Source organism: Acanthochromis polyacanthus, chromosome 22, assembly GCF_021347895.1.
Source record: "Acanthochromis polyacanthus isolate Apoly-LR-REF ecotype Palm Island chromosome 22, KAUST_Apoly_ChrSc, whole genome shotgun sequence".
Taxonomy (NCBI): Eukaryota; Metazoa; Chordata; class Actinopteri; family Pomacentridae; genus Acanthochromis; species Acanthochromis polyacanthus.
Window position 1 is genome coordinate 5,729,024 of NC_067134.1, and position 18,322 is coordinate 5,747,345.

Sequence of the window (18,322 nt, forward strand, 5' to 3'; positions counted from 1 at the left end):
CAGGTCTAAAGGTGTTTTCCATTATTTCCAGTGTTGGTAATGTCTGAAAACATGCTGGTTCCAGGTTCTATAATCATTGTAAAAATATTATTTTCTTTATGAACAACCATAATGGGAGAGAAAATGACCAGAAAAATTATGGAAAAACCCAAATGAGATGCAAATCTAACACAATGGATGTAAAAGGGCCAAAATGTGGCAAGAAAAAGCCAAAACAAGATGGAAAACAACTCAACTGCAGCACAAAATGACCAAGGATGATCACGAAGAGCTTTGATATGTTGATTTCAAGTTCTTTTCCTGTATTTTGGGTAAAATAGATGTAAAGATTCAATAACGATGCAGAACATCCAAACAAACAGATGGAAAATGACAGAAATGTTGGAGATGGTTCCAGGACTGTAACACTTTTGTAAAATGAAGTGTTCCTTCTCTGGTTTAAGGACACAGAAGACGAAGGAACATTTGATGAGCCTCAGGTAATGATGGAACGTTTGATGAGTCTCAGGTAAATGGTCTGTATTTATATAGTGCTTTACGTCACATTCACACACTGAAAGTGTACCATGCAAGGTGCTAACCACGACCCATCAGGAGCAATTAGGGGCTAGGTGTCTTGCTCAGGGACACCTCGACATGAGCATGACGGGCCGAGGATCGAACCTGCAACCCTCGGTTGCAAGACGGCCACTCTACCCACTGAGCCATTCCACCCCCAGGTAGACGATGTGGGAACATTTGATGAGTCTCAGGTAGACGCTGTGGGAACATTTGAGGAGTCTCAGGTAGACGATGGAACATTTGATGACTCTCAGGTAGACGATGTGGGAACGTTTGATGACTCTCAGGTAGACGATGTGGGAACATTTGATGAGTCTCAGGTAGACGATGTGGGAATGTTTGATGAGTCTCAGGTAGATGATGTGGGAACGTTTGATGAGTCTCAGGTAGATGATGTGGGAACGTTTGATGACTCTCAGGTAGACGATGTGGGAACGTTTGATGAGTCTCAGGTAGACGATGTGGGAACGTTTGATGACTCTCAGGTAGACGATGTGGGAACGTTTGATGAGTCTCAGGTAGACGATGTGGGAATGTTTGATGAGTCTCAGGTAGATGATGTGGGAACGTTTGATGAGTCTCAGGTAGATGATGTGGGAACGTTTGATGACTCTCAGGTAGACGATGTGGGAACGTTTGATGACTCTCAGGTAGACGATGTGGGAACGTTTGATGAGTCTCAGGTTGATGATGTGGGAACGTTTGATGAGTCTCAGGTTGCCGATGTGGGAACGTTTGATGACTCTCAGGTAGACGATGTGGGAACGTTTGATGAGTCTCAGGTAGATGATGTGGGAACGTTTGATGACTCTCAGGTAGACGATGTGGGAACGTTTGATGAGTCTCAGGTTGATGATGTGGGAACGTTTGATGAGTCTCAGGTAGACGATGTGGGAATGTTTGATGACTCTCAGGTAGACGATGTGGGAACGTTTGATGAGTCTCAGGTAGATGATGTGGGAACGTTTGATGACTCTCAGGTAGACGATGTGGGAACGTTTGATGAGTCTCAGGTAGACGATGTGGGAATGTTTGATGACTCTCAGGTAGACGATGTGGGAACGTTTGATGACTCTCAGGTTGATGATGTGGGAACGTTTGATGAGTCTCAGGTAGACGATGTGGGAATGTTTGATGACTCTCAGGTAGACGATGTGGGAACGTTTGATGAGTCTCAGGTAGATGATGTGGGAACGTTTGATGACTCTCAGGTAGACGATGTGGGAACGTTTGATGAGTCTCAGGTAGACGATGTGGGAATGTTTGATGACTCTCAGGTAGACGATGTGGGAACGTTTGATGACTCTCAGGTAGACGATGTGGGAACGTTTGATGAGTCTCAGGTTGATGATGTGGGAACGTTTGATGAGTCTCAGGTTGCCGATGTGGGAACGTTTGATGAGTCTCAGGTAGACGTTGGAACGTTTGGCGAGTCTCAGGTTGACGATGTTGGAACAAGACCTTCTGAAACCTTCAGAAATGATCTTAGAGCAGAAGACATCACTGACTTGTTCTGGTTCCTCAGAGCTGCAGGACCTTAACCCTTTACGCTTCAGTGCGTCGTAGGTGTACCGCCGGCGGTACACCTACTAATTTGCATAGGAATTTCAAGAATGTCCGACGGCTGCAAACACGATTATACAAACACTATACGCCGATGGAAAGCTTAGATTCTCATGAATCCGCCGGTATAAACCACTTTCAGATGCGATTACTACAGCGGGTGAGAAAAACACATTTGTCCGACAAAAACAAATATTCATCCATCCGTTCTCTATACACGGCTTCAACGCACACAGCGCGACTCACATTTCCGGGTTCATTATTACACACAAAAAAAAGATTCCACAAAAAACGGCCATAATCCAACCTTTTACATCCAGATGACACAAGCCAGTAAACTATTTTGTCCAAAACATGTCCTGAAGTCGTATAAAATCCCCGAATCGGTCATTTTCAAGGAAATGCACCTCGCGATGCCCGTCCAATATTCCCTGTATTTTTCGTAATTTTTTTTATTTAAAAATAGAATATTAGCGATTTTTTGTACTGAAAACGGCTGGAATTGACTGAAGCTTAAAGGGTTAATAAAGTGTTTAGAAATTCTACTGAAACAGACTCCATTACCCAGAATGCTCAGAGAATAACCTATCAGACGGACGTTCTACAAACCAGCAGAGATTTATTCAACAGTACAAAATAAAAGAGTAGAAAAGGAGGGCTGAGGTGTGCAACAGTCCAGAGGATTGTGGGTAACGGGGTTCAGGAGACCGAGGACAGAGGAGGGAACGGGTTCTGTTTGCTGACCACCAGCTTCTGGTGCTGCTGGGAGATGTAGCCTTTAATGTGGCCCTGAGGAGACAAGAAGAAGGAAAAGATCAGCTCCACTCCACTTGCTGCTCAGGTGAGTCTACCTGTAGGTCCTCACCATGTAGATCAGGTTGGCCAGGATGCACTGAACCTCATCGATGTCCACGTCCTCCACCTGCATCATCTTCAGAGACACCAGGAAGGCATCCAGAGGCAGCTGGTGGGTCCTCAGCAGGAGATACCTGGAGATACCAGAGAACGTAAAGTCGTCAATCCACCCATCAATCCACCCATCCATCCATCATTTTCCTTGAACAGGCTCCTGTAGGTAATATTCAGGAGTTTCATTAAAGGTCCTTACACACCGGGTGCGTTTTTTACGTGCGTTTTTTTCGGACGTCAATATTTTTTTTCGAACCTGTATCCTGTCAATACACGCGTTCACATCGGCAACGTTTTCTCACTCAGCGATTTTGCGGCATTTATTTTTTCGGATCATGGTCGATTTTTCTAAAGTTTCGCATTCTTTGTGACCACTTCTGACCAATCAGATTGCGTGTTGTTGCGACATCCCATTCACCGGCATACAACATACTTTTCACTGTCAATTGCGTTGATGTCACGGTCATCAATTAGGTCTCGGTTGTTACCTTACGTTTATGGATTATAGTTTAATGTTGTGCTTACCCGGTACTGGCCCCGACTCACATTACAGTACATGATATCAAGACAGAAAGACATCGCAACGCATCTAATCAGAACTGAAAATAATCCGTCCGGTGTTGTGTTTTCTGCTTTTAGTATCTGTGGCATATGGTAGATATTATTATTATTCATACTTTATAGTTGAAGAAGTGAAGAAGATGTGGAGGAATTTGAGGGACACGTACGTGAGAAAGAAGAGAGAGGAGGGAGAAATGACGAGGAGTGGCCAGGCAGGTGGAAAACAGAAGAAGAGGTGGAAATACATTACGGCAACGTCTTCCTCCCCTTCGGAAAGTCGCAAAAACGCATCGTGCTTGATATGTATGGACAGGTGCGTCAAAACTCGCATCCGAATATTTCGCAATTTCGCATCGTTTATTCGCATCGCTCCCGGTGTGTAAGGACCTTTAGAAGAACAGGATCCTGGCTTTTGATATTTAGGAGCTTTATTTTGGTAACTCACACTTTCCTGAACAGGTTCCTGTAGGTGATATTCAGGAATTTTATTGTGCTAACTCACACTTTCTTTAACAGGTTCCTGTAAGAGATATTTTGGAGCTTTATTTTGATAACTCACACTTTCTTGAACAGGTTCCTGTAGGTGATATTTAGGAGCTTTATTTTGGAGAACAGGTTCCTGTAGGTGATATTTAGAAGCTTTAGTTTGGCAACCCCCTTTTTCTTGAACACGTTCCTGTAGGTGACATTTAGGAGCTTTATTTTGCTAACTCACACTTTCTGAAACAGGTTCCTGTAGGCGATTTTTAGGAGCTTTATTTTGGTAACTCACATTTCCTTGAACACGTTGCTGTAGGTGACATTTAGGAGCTTTATTTTGGAGAACAGGCTCCTTTAGGTGATATTTAGCAGCTTTATTTTGGTAATTCACATGTCCTTCGACACGTCCCTGTAGGTGACATTTAGGGGCTTTATTTTGGAGAACAGGTTCCTGTAGGTGATATTTAGGAGCTTTATTTTGGTAACTCACACTTTCTGAAACAGGTTCCTGTAGGTCATTTTTAGGAGCTTCATTTTGGTAACTCACACTTCCTTGAACATGTTTCTGTAGGTGACATTTAAGGGCTTTATTTTAGAGAACAGGTTCCTGTAGGTGATATTTAGGAGCTTTATTTTAGTAACTCACACTTCCTTGAACATGTTTCTGTAGGTGACATTTAGGGGCTTTATTTTGGAGAACAGGTTCCTGTAGGTAAAATTTAGGAGCTTTATTTTGAAGAACAGGCTCCTGTAGGTGATATCAGCTTTATTTTGGTAACTCACACTTCCTTGAACATGTTTCTGTAGGTGACATTTAGGGGCTTTATTTTGGAGAACAGGTTCCTGTAGGTAAAATTTAGGAGCTTTATTTTGGTAACTCACACTTTCTTGAACAGGTTCCTGTAGGTGATGATCTTCAGCTTCTCCAGGATCAGGAAGATGCCGCAGCGGATGAAGAAGGTCTCATGTTTGTTCAGAGCTTCGTTCAGCAGCAGCAGGTTTCCTTCACTGCAACACATCATTACCTGTCAGACCACCTGATGCTGTGATGTCATCACCTGAAGCCCCGCCCCCTGCTTACCTCACAGCCTTGGTGACATCAGCAAACTGCATGAGGTCGTACTTCCTGAGGAGCTGATGGGTCGGCATGTGGCCCTGAAACAACAACCCGCAGTCAAACTGGGAGAACTTGGAACTAGTACAATCAGTTTGAACCAGGACTGTCTAACCAGCATAACCTAGATGAAGCCAGAATGACCAGTATATCAGCTCTAACCAGTATAACCAGTATAAACAATATAAAGACTAACCAGTAGAACCAGTCTAACCAGTAGAACCAGTCTAACCAGTAAAACCAGTAGAACCAGTATAGAGGATCTAACCAGTGTAATCAGTATAAAGGCTCTAACCAGTATAACCAGTAAAACCAGTAGAACCAATCTAACCAGTAGAACCAGTCTAACATGTAAAACCAGCCTAACCAGTATAACCAGTAAAACCCTCTAACCAGCAGCATCTTGACTGGCAGCAGGTAGATCAGGATCATCCTCTTGTTCTTCTGACTCGACCGATGGCAGTGATGGAAGGCAAAGGACAGGAACTCTTCAGCTGCAGGAACAAAACCAGGTTGAACTAAACTAGTTCTAGACTGCAGGTTTAAGTCAGGTTTAGGTCAGGTTCAAGTCAGGATAAAGTCAGGTTAAAGTCGGGGTTTAAGACAGGTTTAGGTCAGGTTCAAGTCAGGTTTAGGTCAGGATGACGTCAGGTTAAAACCAGGTTAAAGTTGGGTTTAAGTCAGGTTTAGGTCAGGACAACATCGGGTTAAAGTTGGGTTGAAGTCAGCTTAAAGTTAGAATAACGTCAGGTTTAGGTCAGGTTAAAGTCAGGTTTAGGTCAAGTTAAAGTCAGATTTAAGTCAGGTTAAAGTCAAGTGTAGGTCAGGTTAAAGACAAGTTAAAGTCAGGTTAAATTCAAGTTAAAGTCAAGTTTAAGTCAGGTTATAGTCAGGTGTAAGTCAGGTTAAAGTCAGGTTAAAGTCAGGTTTAAGTCAGGATAACATCAGGTTTAGGTCAGGTTAAAGTCAGGTTTAGGTCAAGTTAAAGTCAAGTTAAAGTCAGGTTAAAGTCAGGTTAAAGTCAAGTGTAGGTGAGGTTAAAGACAAGTTAAAGTCAGGTTATAGTCAGGTGTAGGTCAGGTTAAAGTCAGGTTTAGGTTGGGTTTAGGTCAGTTTTAGGTTGGGTTTAGGTCAGGTGTAAGTCAGGTTTAGGTTGGGCTTAACTCAAGCTTAAGTCAGGTGTAAGTAAGGCTTACCTGCTGTTCACATTCTGTAAATGCAGTACACTTCACTATTTCACATGTTAGACATTTCTGAATGCTTGATATTACATACTAACAAATGTTAATAAAAAAGATCAATAACCTGGTTTGAAGTCGCTGTCGAACATGGCCTTGCGGCCCACGTAGTATTTGTAGGTGACCTTCTGAGCAGGGCTGTAGTCATTCTTCAGGTTGGAGCTGTCGATGGCTCTGATCAGAGGCTTACACAGATGGAGCTTATTGATCTGCAAACACACTGATAATCAATCAATAGGCTCCAATCAACCATTACTACCAGACACACTGATAATTGAAATTTATCTTATTCGCCGATGATACAAATATTATTTGTTCAGGGGAAAACTTAAAAGAAATGATTGAAGAGGTTATACAGGAAATGGAAAAAGTGACCCAATGGTTTAAAGTAAATATGCTGTTAATTAATTTGGAAAAAACAAATACATGTTGTTTGGAAACAAACAATGTAATACTGAGGCGCGGATCAGCTTGAATGGAGTAATAGTTGAGAGAGTGTCAGAAATAAAATTTTTGGGAGTAATGCTCGATGAAAAAATTTGTTGGAAACTGCAAATTCAAAATGTAAAGATTAAACTGGCAAAAAGTATTGGAGTTCTGGGCAAAGCAAGGCATTTTTTGCCATATAGAGCGATGTACATATTATACTCTGCATTGGTAATGCCATATCTAAATTATTGTTTGGAAGTATGGGGTAACACTTACCAGACAAATTTACAACCTTTGTTTATACTTCAGAAAAAAGCACTACGAATTATTCATAATGTTGGATATAAAGAACATACAAATGAACTGTTTTTAAAATGACAAGAAATGAAATTTTTTGATTTGGTTCAGTATAAAACTGTTATAATTGTGTATAAGGCAAGGAAAAATGAACTACCGAGTGAAGTTCAAAAACTGTTTCATGATAGAGAAGGGGGTTATTATTTGAGAGGGGAACTTAATTTTAAAGAAATGTATGCTGACAAAGCTAAAAAGAGAGTGTCTTTCTGTTTGCGGGGTTAAAATGTGGAACAAGTTAAGTGATGACATAAAAAGAAGTACAAATATTCAGTTATTTAAAAGAAATTATAAAACATTTGTCCTTTGTAAATATGCTAGAAATGAAATATAACAAGGTATTTCGTTTTCAATATTAATGTTACATATGTTTTGCTGTAAATGTTCATTATGCCTTTACTGCTGGTTGCTGAGAATAAGTAATTCAGTTGTATGCTGCTAAAACAGTATGTCAATTTAATTTCATGAATATAAGATTGTAAAGGGGGTAGGTTTCTATAAGTTTCACTTCAACCTACTCCTTTTTTAATAATATGTTTTGTAATCAGTTTAATTTCTGAATTGTTTTTTATTTGTTTTATTCGAAATAAACATTTCAATCAATCAATCAATCAGTAATCAATCAATAGGCTCCAATCAACCATCAATCCTTAAACCTCACCTTGAAGTAAATCTTGAACAGCTGGTTGCTCAGAAACATCATGCCCCATTTCTTTGAGTCCTCAATTCCTGCACGACTGGAGAGTAGAAAATATATACATGCAGTACACACAGTACTATATATACACACACATGTAGTACACACAGTAATATATATACAAATGTAGTACACACAGTAATTTTTTTAAGGTTAGGGTCAGGGGTCAGATTTAAAGTTCCATCTCTACTGGTAGGATTGGAGTTTCTACTGGTAGAGACTCCAATCCTACCAAATCGCAGTCTCTACCCTGACACACACACACATATATATATATATATACATATATATATATACACACAGTGGGTATGGAAAGTATTCAGACCCCTTGAAATGTTTCACTCTGTGTCATTGCAGCCATTTGCCAAAATCAAAAAAGTTCATTTTATTTCTCATTAATGTACACTCAGCACCCCATCTTGACAGAAAAAAACAGAAATGTAGAAATGTTTGCAAATGTATTAAAAAAGAAAAACTGAAATATCTCATGGTCAGAAGTATTCAGAGCCTTTGCAGCAACATTCATATGTAACTCACATGCTGTCCATTTCTTCTGATCCTCCTCCAGATGGTTCTGCTTCTTTATTGGAGTCCAGCTGTGTTTAATTAAACTGATTGGACTTGATTAGGAAAGGCACACACCTGTCTATATAAGACCTTACAGCTCACAGTGCATGTCAGAGCAAATGAGAATCATGAGGTGGAAGGAACTGCCCAAGGAGCTCAGAGACAGAATTGTGGCAAGGCACAGATCTGGACAAGGTTACAAAAGAATTTCTGCAGCACTCAAGGTTCCTCAGAGCACAGTGGCCTCCATAATCCTCAAATGGAAGAAGTTTGGGACGACCACAACTCTTCCTAGACCTGGCCGTCCAGCCAAACTGAGCAATGGTGGGAGAAGAGCCTTGGTGAGAGAGGTAAAGAAGAAGCCAAAGATCACTGTGGCTGAGCTCCAGAGATGCAGTCAGGAGATAGGAGAAAGTTCCACAAAGTCAACTATCACTGCAGCCCTCCACCAGTCGGGGCTTTATGGCAGAGTGGCCCGACGGAAGCCTCTCCTCAGTGCAAGACACATGAAAGCATAGAGTTTGAAAAAACACATGAAGGACTCCCAGACTATGAGAAATAAGATTCTCTGGTCTGATGAGACCAAGATTGAACTTTTTGGTGCTAATTCTAAGCGGTATGTGTGGAGAAAAGCAGGCACTGCTCATCACCTGCCCAATACAATCCCTACAGTGAAACATGGTGGTGGGAGCATCATGTTGTGGGGGGGGGTGTTTTTCAGCTGCAGGGACAGGACAACTGGTTGCAATTGAAGGAAGGATGAATGCGGCCAAGTACAGAGATATCCTGGAGGAAAACCTCTTCCAGAGTGCTCAGGACCTCAGACTGGGCTGAAGGTTCACCTTTCAACAGGACAATGACCCTAAGCACACAGCTAAAATAACAAAGGAGTGGCTTCAGAACAACTCTGTGACCGTTCTTGACTGGCCCAGCCAGAGCCCTGACCTAAACCCAATGGAGCATCTCTGGAGAGACCTCAGAATGTCTGTCCACCAACATTCACCATCCAACCTGACAGAACTGGAGAGGATCTGCAAGGAAGAATGTCAGAGGATCCCCAAATCCAGGTGTGAAAAACTTGTTGTGTCATTCCCAAGAAGACTCATGGCTGTACGAGCTGAAAAGGAGCTTCTACTCAATACTGAGCACAGGCTCTGAATACTTCTGACCATGTCATATTTCAGGTTTTCTTTTTTAATACATTTGCAAAAATTTCTGCATTTATGTTTTTTCTGTCAAGATGGGGTGCTGAGTGTACATTAATGAGAAATAAAACGAACTTTTTTGATTTTGGCAAATGGCTGCAATGACACAGAGAGTGAAAAATTTCAAGGGGTCTGAATACTTTCTGTACCTACTGTATGTATGTATATATATATATATATATATATATATATATATGTACACACACACACACACATGTAGCACATACAGTAATATATATACACATGTAGTACACACAGTACTACATACGTAAATACATACATATATATATATATATACATACATACATACATACATACATATATATATATATATATATATATATATATATATATATGTACACACACACACACACATGTAGCACATACAGTAATATATATACACATGTAGTACACACAGTACTACATACGTAAATACATACATATATATATACATATACATACATACATATACATACATATATATATATATATATATATATATATATATATATATATATATATATATGTATGTATGTATATGTATGCATACAGATAGACAGAACTGTATCTGTAAATACTGCAGTAGTTTTCACGTACTTGTCACTGGCACACACCCTGAAGCAGCTCATCAGTTGTTCTGCTGCTTTCTCCAGCATCTCTCCTGGCTGACCTTTCGCTTTCTTCTGCAGCTGCTGCTCAGCCTGGAAACATTAATGTTGGAGCTTTCAGCCACACAGGGAGGTCTTCTTCTTCTTCTTCTTCTTCTTCTTCTTCAGAGGTCCAGCTCATTATATTCAGTACATTTATGTTTTTATTCCCATACAAATAGACTAATGATAAAGAAACATAAATATTAGATGTAGAGAACTGAGTCTGTCTGAGAACAACAAAACTAGAAAAGTCTCACGTTGTTGGCAAAGATCCTCAGATCCAGAGTGACGGAGAACATCACCGGCAGCGCCCTGAAACAACACGGAAACGTTCTGAAACGTTCTACAACATTCCTGCAACGTTCCACTACGTTCTACTCACCAGTTCTCCTCTTTGTGGGACTGGAAGGCTCTGAGGAAGGACGTTTCGGGTCAAGGAGCTGATTACTGATCAGTTTTAGGAGTGATTGGCATTACTGATTATCGTTATTGATCAGTTTCTGTGCAGTTCTGAAGGATATTGAACCACGAGCGTCTGGAACTTGTAGGCCTCAACGAAGTCGTGATTGGCCACAGCGTAGGTACACCTGTAACGATGACATCACAGCGTTCAGGTAGGTCAATAAATGTGATCAAAGCGTGGAATAAATGCTGCTCTGAATCAGTTAAACTAATCATATTTTATCAGCCAGAGGAAAAAAACTAGAAGGTTCTATCAGAACAGGAACATCTGGCTGACTAATCTCTAATAAATAATCGATAATCACTAATCAGTCATCAGTAATCAATAATCCATCATCATTAATCTATAATCAATAATCAGTGACCTGAGGTGAGCTGCCACCATCTCATCGTACGGCGGTTCCAGAACCTGCTGACATTTCTCCTCTGGACTCGCCAGCTGCAACACAAACACAGGTGAGTCTGTATCCTAGCAACGCTGACAGCACCTGGGAGGCGGGGTCTCACCTGCAGGCGGGGGTTGGCCACGTGGGGATGTTTGAAGGACAGGAGCTCAGCGCAAAACGAACCGTCGTGGTTATCGATGGCCTCGTAGATCTGCAGAACAAGACGATGGAACCACAGAAGAACCAAATGATGGAACCACAGAAGAAGAACCAGACGATGAAACCACAGAAGAAGAACCAGACGATGAAACCACAGAAGAAGAACCAGACGATGAAACCACAGAAGAAGAACCAGACGATGAAACCACAGAAGAACAACCAGACGATGAAACCACAGAAGAAGAACCAGACGATCAGACCACAGAAGAAGAACCAGACGATGGAACCACAGAAGAAGAACCAGACGATGGAACCACAGAAGAAGAACCAGACGATCAAAACACAGAAGAAGAACCAGACGATCAAAACACAGAAGAAGAAGAACCAGACGATGGAAACACAGAAGAAGAACCAGACGATCAAAACACAGAAGAAGAACCAGACGATCAAAACACAGAAGAAGAACCAGATGATGAAAACACAGAAGAACCAGACGATGAAAACACAGAAGAAGAACCAGACGATGAAAACACAGAAGAAGAACCAGACGATGAAGGTTGATGCTACAGGTACGGACCTGTACCCGTAGCATCTGTACTAGAGGTACGGACCTGTACCCGTAGCATCTGTACTCGAGGTACGGACCTGTACCCGTAGCATCTGTACTCGAGGTACGGACCTGTACCCGTAGCATCTGTACTAGAGGTACGGACCTGTACCCGTAGCATCTGTACTAGAGGTACGGACCTGTACCCGTAGCATCTGTACTAGAGGTACGGACCTGTACCTGTAGCATCTGTACTAGAGGTACGGACCCGTTAAGGTCACTGAAGAGCTGGCGCCGGTTAACTACTATTTGCTGCACGTTACAGGCAGTTTATATGAATGACTTTGACGGCGAACATTGTGTAATTTAACTAAAAATACACCGTCTCCTCTCACACTTTACGGAGACAATGCAGTTTTTACGCTTTTAGACGCCGTGTCTAAAGTGTTTGAAGTCCAGTTCCTATTAATTAGTTTACCGCGTTCAGTGGTGGAAGCGGCTGACGAACTCCATTACAAATGTTCCCATTTAATTTCGGACGCTAATTTACAAGATAAAGTTAAGGATGTCGAATATGAAACAAACACTCGTGAATGGTGAGGAGCAGCTCTTTAATTCGGCATGAATTTAAAAAAAAACACAAACTCGATTTACTGTGATATTGTGAGATTTGTTTGTGGTTATGTAACTTAGCCATTCAACAGAGTCCGCTAACATTAAAGTGACTGTGACAGGGTCTGTGTTGACAGACGCAGAAAATACGTCAGGGTTTTGTTTAGGTTGTTAATATGTAATAGTCTGTCGCTACTTTTGAAGGTAAAAAAATACTTGTAGTTTGCTGGCTGGTAGTTCAGCCATTCATTCCGCAGATTCACCTCGAATCACGGAAGCGCCTTCATCAGCGTCGCCGGCTCATTAATATTTATGTCCGTCGGATTACCAGCCAATCACGAAGCGCGATCGTCAGCCGGTTCATTAATATTTATGTCCGGCTCATCAATATTTATGGTAAGGGAAAGTGCCGTATCCGTAGGCCACAGGCTACGGGTACGGGTCCGTATCTGTAGACACTACCGACGATGAAACCACAGAAGAACCAGACGATGAAACCAAAGAAGAAGAACCAGACGATGAAACCACAGAAGAACCAGACGATGAAACCAAAGAAGAAGAACCAGACGATGAAACCACAGAAGAACCAGACGATCAAACCACAGAAGAAGAACCAGACGATGGAACCACAGAAGAACCAAATGATGGAACCACAGAAGAAGAACCAGATGATCAAACCACAGAAGGAGAACCAGACGATCAAACCACAGAAGAAGAACCAGACGATGGAAACACAGAAGAAGAACCAGACGATGAAAACACAGAAGAAGAACCAGACGATGGAACCACAGAAGAAGAACCAGACGATGGAACCACAGAAGAAGAACCAGACGATCAAATCACAGAAGAAGAACCAGACGATCAAACCACAGAAGAAGAACCAGAAAATCAAACCACAGAAGAAGAACCAGAGGATGGAAACACGGAAGAAGAACCAGACGATCAAAAGACAGAAGTACCAGACGATCAAACCACAGAAGAAGAACCAGACAATCGAACCACAGAAGAAGAACCAGACAATGAAACCATAGAAGAAGAACCAGACAATGGAACCACAGAAGAAGAACCAAACGATGGAACCACAGAAGAAGAACCAAACGATGGAACCACAGAAGAAGAACCAAACGATGGAACCACAGAAGAAGAACCAAACGATGGAACCACAGAAGAAGAACCAGACGATGGAAACACAGAAGAAGAACCAAACGATGGAACCACAGAAGAAGAACCAGACGATCGAACCACAGAAGAAGAACCAGACGATCAAACCACAGAAGAAGAACCAGACGATCAAACCACAGAAGAAGAACCAGACGATCAAACCACAGAAGAAGACCCAGACGATCAGACCACAGAAGAAGAACCAGACGATGGAACCACAGAAGAAGAACCAGACGATGGAACCACAGAAGAAGAACCAGAAAATCAAACCACAGAAGAGGAACCAGACGACAGAAACACAGAAGAGGAACCAGACGACAGAAACACAGAAGAACCAGACGACGGAAACACAGAAGAACCAGACAATCAAACCACAGAAGAAGAACCAGATGATGAAACCACAGAAGAAGATGAACCAGATGATGAAACCACAGAAAAAGATGAACCAGACGATCAAACCACAGAAGAAGAACCAGACGATCAAACCACAGAAGAAGAAGCAGACGATGGAAACACAGAAGAAGAACCAGACGATGGAACCACAGAAGAAGAACCAGACAATCAAACCACAGAAGAAGAACCAGACGATCAAACCACAGAAGAAGAAGCAGACAATCAAACCACAGAAGAAGAAGCAGACGATGGAAACACAGAAAAAGAACCAGACGATGAAAACACAGAAGAAGAACCAGACGATCGAAACACAGAAGAACCAGACGATGAAACCGCAGAAGAACCAGACGATGAAACCACAGAAGAAGAACCAGACGATGAAACCACAGAAGAAGAACCAGACGATGAAACCACAGAAGAAGAACCAAACAATCAAACCACAGAAGAAGAACCAGACGATGAAACCACAGAAGAACCAGACGATGAAACCACAGAAGAAGAAGCACACGATGGAAACACAGAAGAAGAACCAAACGATGAAACCACAGAAGAAGAACCAGACGATCAAACCACAGAAGAAGAACCAGACGATCAAACCACAGAAGAAGAACCAGACGATGAAACCACAGAAGAAGAAGAACCAGACGATCAAAACACAGAAGAAGAACCAAACGATGGAACCACAGAAGAAGAACCAGATGATCAGACCACAGAAGAAGAACCAGACGATGGAACCACAGAAGAAGAACCAGACGATGGAACCACAGAAGAAGAACCAGACGATCAAAACACAGAAGAAGAACCAGACGATCAGACCACAGAAGAAGACCCAGACGATCAAAACACAGAAGAAGAACCAAACGATGGAACCACAGAAGAAGAACCAGATGATCAGACCACAGAAGAAGAACCAGACGATGGAACCACAGAAGAAGAACCAGACGATGGAACCACAGAAGAAGAACCAGACGATCAAAACACAGAAGAAGAACCAGACGATCAGACCACAGAAGAAGAACCAGACGATCAAACCACAGAAGAACCACCAGACGATGAAACCACAGAAGAAGAAGAACCAGACGATCAGACCACAGAAGAAGAACCAGACGATGGAACCACAGAAGAAGAACCAGACGATCAAAACACAGAAGAAGAACCAGACGATCAAAACACAGAAGAAGAACCAGACGATCAAACCACAGAATAAGAACCAGACGATCAACCACAGAAGAAGAACCAGACAATTAAACCACAGAAGAAGAACCAGACGATCAAAGCACAGAAGAAGAAGAAGAAGGTCACCTGCTGCAGGTACTGGTTAATGGTGATGTGAGCCATGACATCAGCTGATCCACCTGGAAACACAAACAGACGATCATCTACCTGTCCAGGTGTTCTGTCATTTATTCCTACAATTATTATTTATTACAGACAAAAAAATACATTAAAATACAAAAACAACATCAATGTTATTACGAAAAGACAGATTCACATTCCTGATTTTAATGTTTTAATGAATTAATATTCCTGATTTTAATGTTTTAATGGATTAATATTCCTGATTTTAATGTTTTAATTGATAAATATTCCTGATTTTGGTGTTTAAATGGATTAATATTCCTGATTTTGGTGTTTTAATGGATTAATATTCCTGATTTTGGTGTTTCCCAGCATCACAGATGAAAAGAGGAGATTAAATACTGTAGTTTTAAAGGCCAAAGCAGTAAAGTATTCTGTATTTTCCAGAGTTCAGCCTGAACAGTTTTTCTAAAGACAAGATAAGATAAGTCCTTTATTTCTCCCCATACCAGGGGAAATTCACATTGTTACAGCACCAATAAACGTAGAATCAAAATAAAATAATAAAAACTGTAGTAATAATATTTACAATATGTACAGGGTTGAGAAGTGAGGACGAAATACTACAGTACTGACACGCTGCAATACAATACGATATAAAGTGGCTTGAAAAAAATGAGTTTATAAAGTGCAAAATATGTAGCAGTGCAAGAATGTCTGTGCAAATCATTATGGTTTAAAGAAGTAAAACCTGAAACGATAAACAGGTTCTGACCCTTTTTAACCTAAAACACGTTTTGAATTCGTACACTAACTGTCAGAACGTGAATTAAACCGTTAAGGAACGTTTGCTGCACCGGATGAATGAACCATGGAGCTAACAGGCTAACTGTTAGCATTAGTTCCGCCGCAGTTAAAATGTCGCTTTAAGGGAAACAAACAACACGTCTACGCCAAACAAACAAACAACAAAACAAACAAACAACTACCAACCAGCAACACGAAGCCTGAGGACGAAAACCTTCAGCTGCGGTCCGCTGCACTGACAAACGAAGCCGGACCGCTTTGACTGACGGACACCCGGAAGACAGGCCGTAATTTTTCAGAATAAAGTTGATACCAAAATAAAAGCTTTCATTTTAATATATCACTCTCAGAGCTCCAGAGATGGTAAGAGTTGCGACACTCATGCTCTCGCAGCGGGGGGGGGGGGGGGGGGGGGGGGGGGGGTGTCACGTGGTTCATGTAAGTCCTTCTATGGGACTGAGAGCGGCGATTTCACGGTAAAAAAGGAATAAAATCACACCTCCAAGTACTTGTTTGATTATTAATTCATTGGAGTATGTATGTAAATGTCAGTTTTACATTTTGAGCCATAAGGTGACATATTAAAGACACTTTTGGGGTTTTGGAGGGAATGTTTCACATTCGTGTTAGCATGGAAAATCGACTTTTACACAGAAATGTAAGATGATTGAAGATGTTAATTTTTGCCCAGCTGGATTATTGTATTTCCAGACAATGTCTATATTTCTCTGATTCACTTACCCGTAGTCTGGGAGTTATTGAAAAGCAGAGTAACAACAGTCCATTCAGCAGATAGTGTCCAGGCAGGAGTTGACTCACTATAACCATTTTAAGACATACACAAAATATATATTCAAGAATAACAACTCATTATGCTTTGATGAATGAAATAGTATGTTTTATTGACAATGGGAGAAACAATGAGGGTCTTCGTGTCTTCAGTGAGGGCTCTCGGGATACTGGAGGATAGATAGATACGATAGATATTAATAAATATATTTGTTAAATACTTACAAGTATAAGTTTATGCATTATAAAGGGTCTCATATAAAGGACGTAGTCTTGACAATTAAAAAGAGGTAGCGATGTAGCTAGGTAGCTTTCAAAGAAGAGCTAACAAGCACAAGGCAATGCCTGAAAGTCGGTCATCTGCCAATATTCACAAATACAGATAAATGTATGCACCACAAAGGGCTTCTGATATAATATAAAGACGTTAAAATTAAAACGAGGTAGCAACTCATCAACAATTAATCCGTCAATATATCCCTGGAGATAACTTCACAGCTAACAGCAGAGTCGAGCTAAAAAAGTAGCAGAAATTCGGTCGTCTACCAAGATAAAAATATATATAATTACGCTGCACAAATACAAATAAAGCTCAGCATGTGCATCATAAAGAGCCTCTGATAAAATATAGGCAGTTGACAATTCAAAAGAGGAAGGCATTTCATCAACTTACCTCCACATATACTGAACGACCTGCAGTGCAAATGGGAATGGTTTAAATTTGAGACTAAACGACTTGCAATTGAAACGGGAAAAAAAGTCATGAATGCTAGCAAACAGAAACAAAAAGAGATATTACAAAGAATAAACTTACTGTGTGGTAAAACTGATGCTTCAGAAAAGGAACTAACTGAATTAAACTTTCTCCAAAAACAATTAGATGAAATTTATTTAGAAAAGGCGAACGGAGCGTTTGTACGATCTAGAGCTAAATGGATTGAAGAAGGGGAAAAGAATACATCATATTTTCATAGTTTAGAGAAATCAAGGCAAATTAAAAAGAAAATCTGTAAGTTGACAAAAAATGACACTGTGATAGAAGACCAAAATGCTATACATAATGAAATCCATTTATTCTACTCCAATTTATATAGATCAAATGCTCGACCAGAGGATTGTGACACATTTTTCATGTTAGTTAAAGATAAAATTAGAAAAATAGAAGAAAACGATAGAAAAAAGCTAGAAGAAGACATTTCTGCTCACGAAGTTGAAAATGCGATTAAAAAAATGAGTAATGGGAAGTCGCCAGGAATTGACGGACTTACTTCGGAATTTTATAAGTTTTTCTGGTCAGATATAAAAGAATTAATAATTAATCTACTTAATGACTGTATAAATGAAAGATGCCTCACAGCAACAATGAAAACTGGTATAAT

General features: G+C 40.8%; 1 protein-coding gene across 3 annotated transcripts; it reads right to left on the reverse strand.

Annotated features, from left to right (window-relative positions):
- Positions 1-2,723: 2,723 nt before the first annotated feature.
- LOC110971741 (PCI domain-containing protein 2) lies at positions 2,724-16,472 on the reverse strand. Of its 3 annotated transcripts, XM_051942753.1 has the most exons (16): positions 16,341-16,413; positions 15,351-15,403; positions 12,758-12,952; positions 11,298-11,387; positions 11,156-11,229; positions 10,850-10,915; positions 10,711-10,752; positions 10,586-10,640; positions 10,276-10,379; positions 7,871-7,946; positions 6,494-6,635; positions 5,582-5,682; positions 5,156-5,229; positions 4,957-5,082; positions 2,990-3,113; positions 2,724-2,913 (listed from the first exon to the last, which is right to left on the reverse strand). In XM_051942753.1, exons 5-16 carry the CDS (start codon positions 11,173-11,175, stop codon positions 2,824-2,826), a joined length of 1,020 nt encoding a protein of 339 aa, XP_051798713.1. In that variant the 5' UTR covers positions 11,176-11,229; positions 11,298-11,387; positions 12,758-12,952; positions 15,351-15,403; positions 16,341-16,413; the 3' UTR covers positions 2,724-2,823. The 3 variants fall into 3 exon arrangements, with proteins under 3 accessions (XP_051798713.1, XP_051798712.1, XP_051798711.1); XM_051942752.1 differs by lacking the exon at positions 12,758-12,952 and having other exon boundaries at positions 16,341-16,472; XM_051942751.1 differs by lacking the exons at positions 12,758-12,952; positions 15,351-15,403; positions 16,341-16,413 and having other exon boundaries at positions 11,298-11,963.
- Between the last annotated feature and the right edge of the window lie 1,850 nt (positions 16,473-18,322).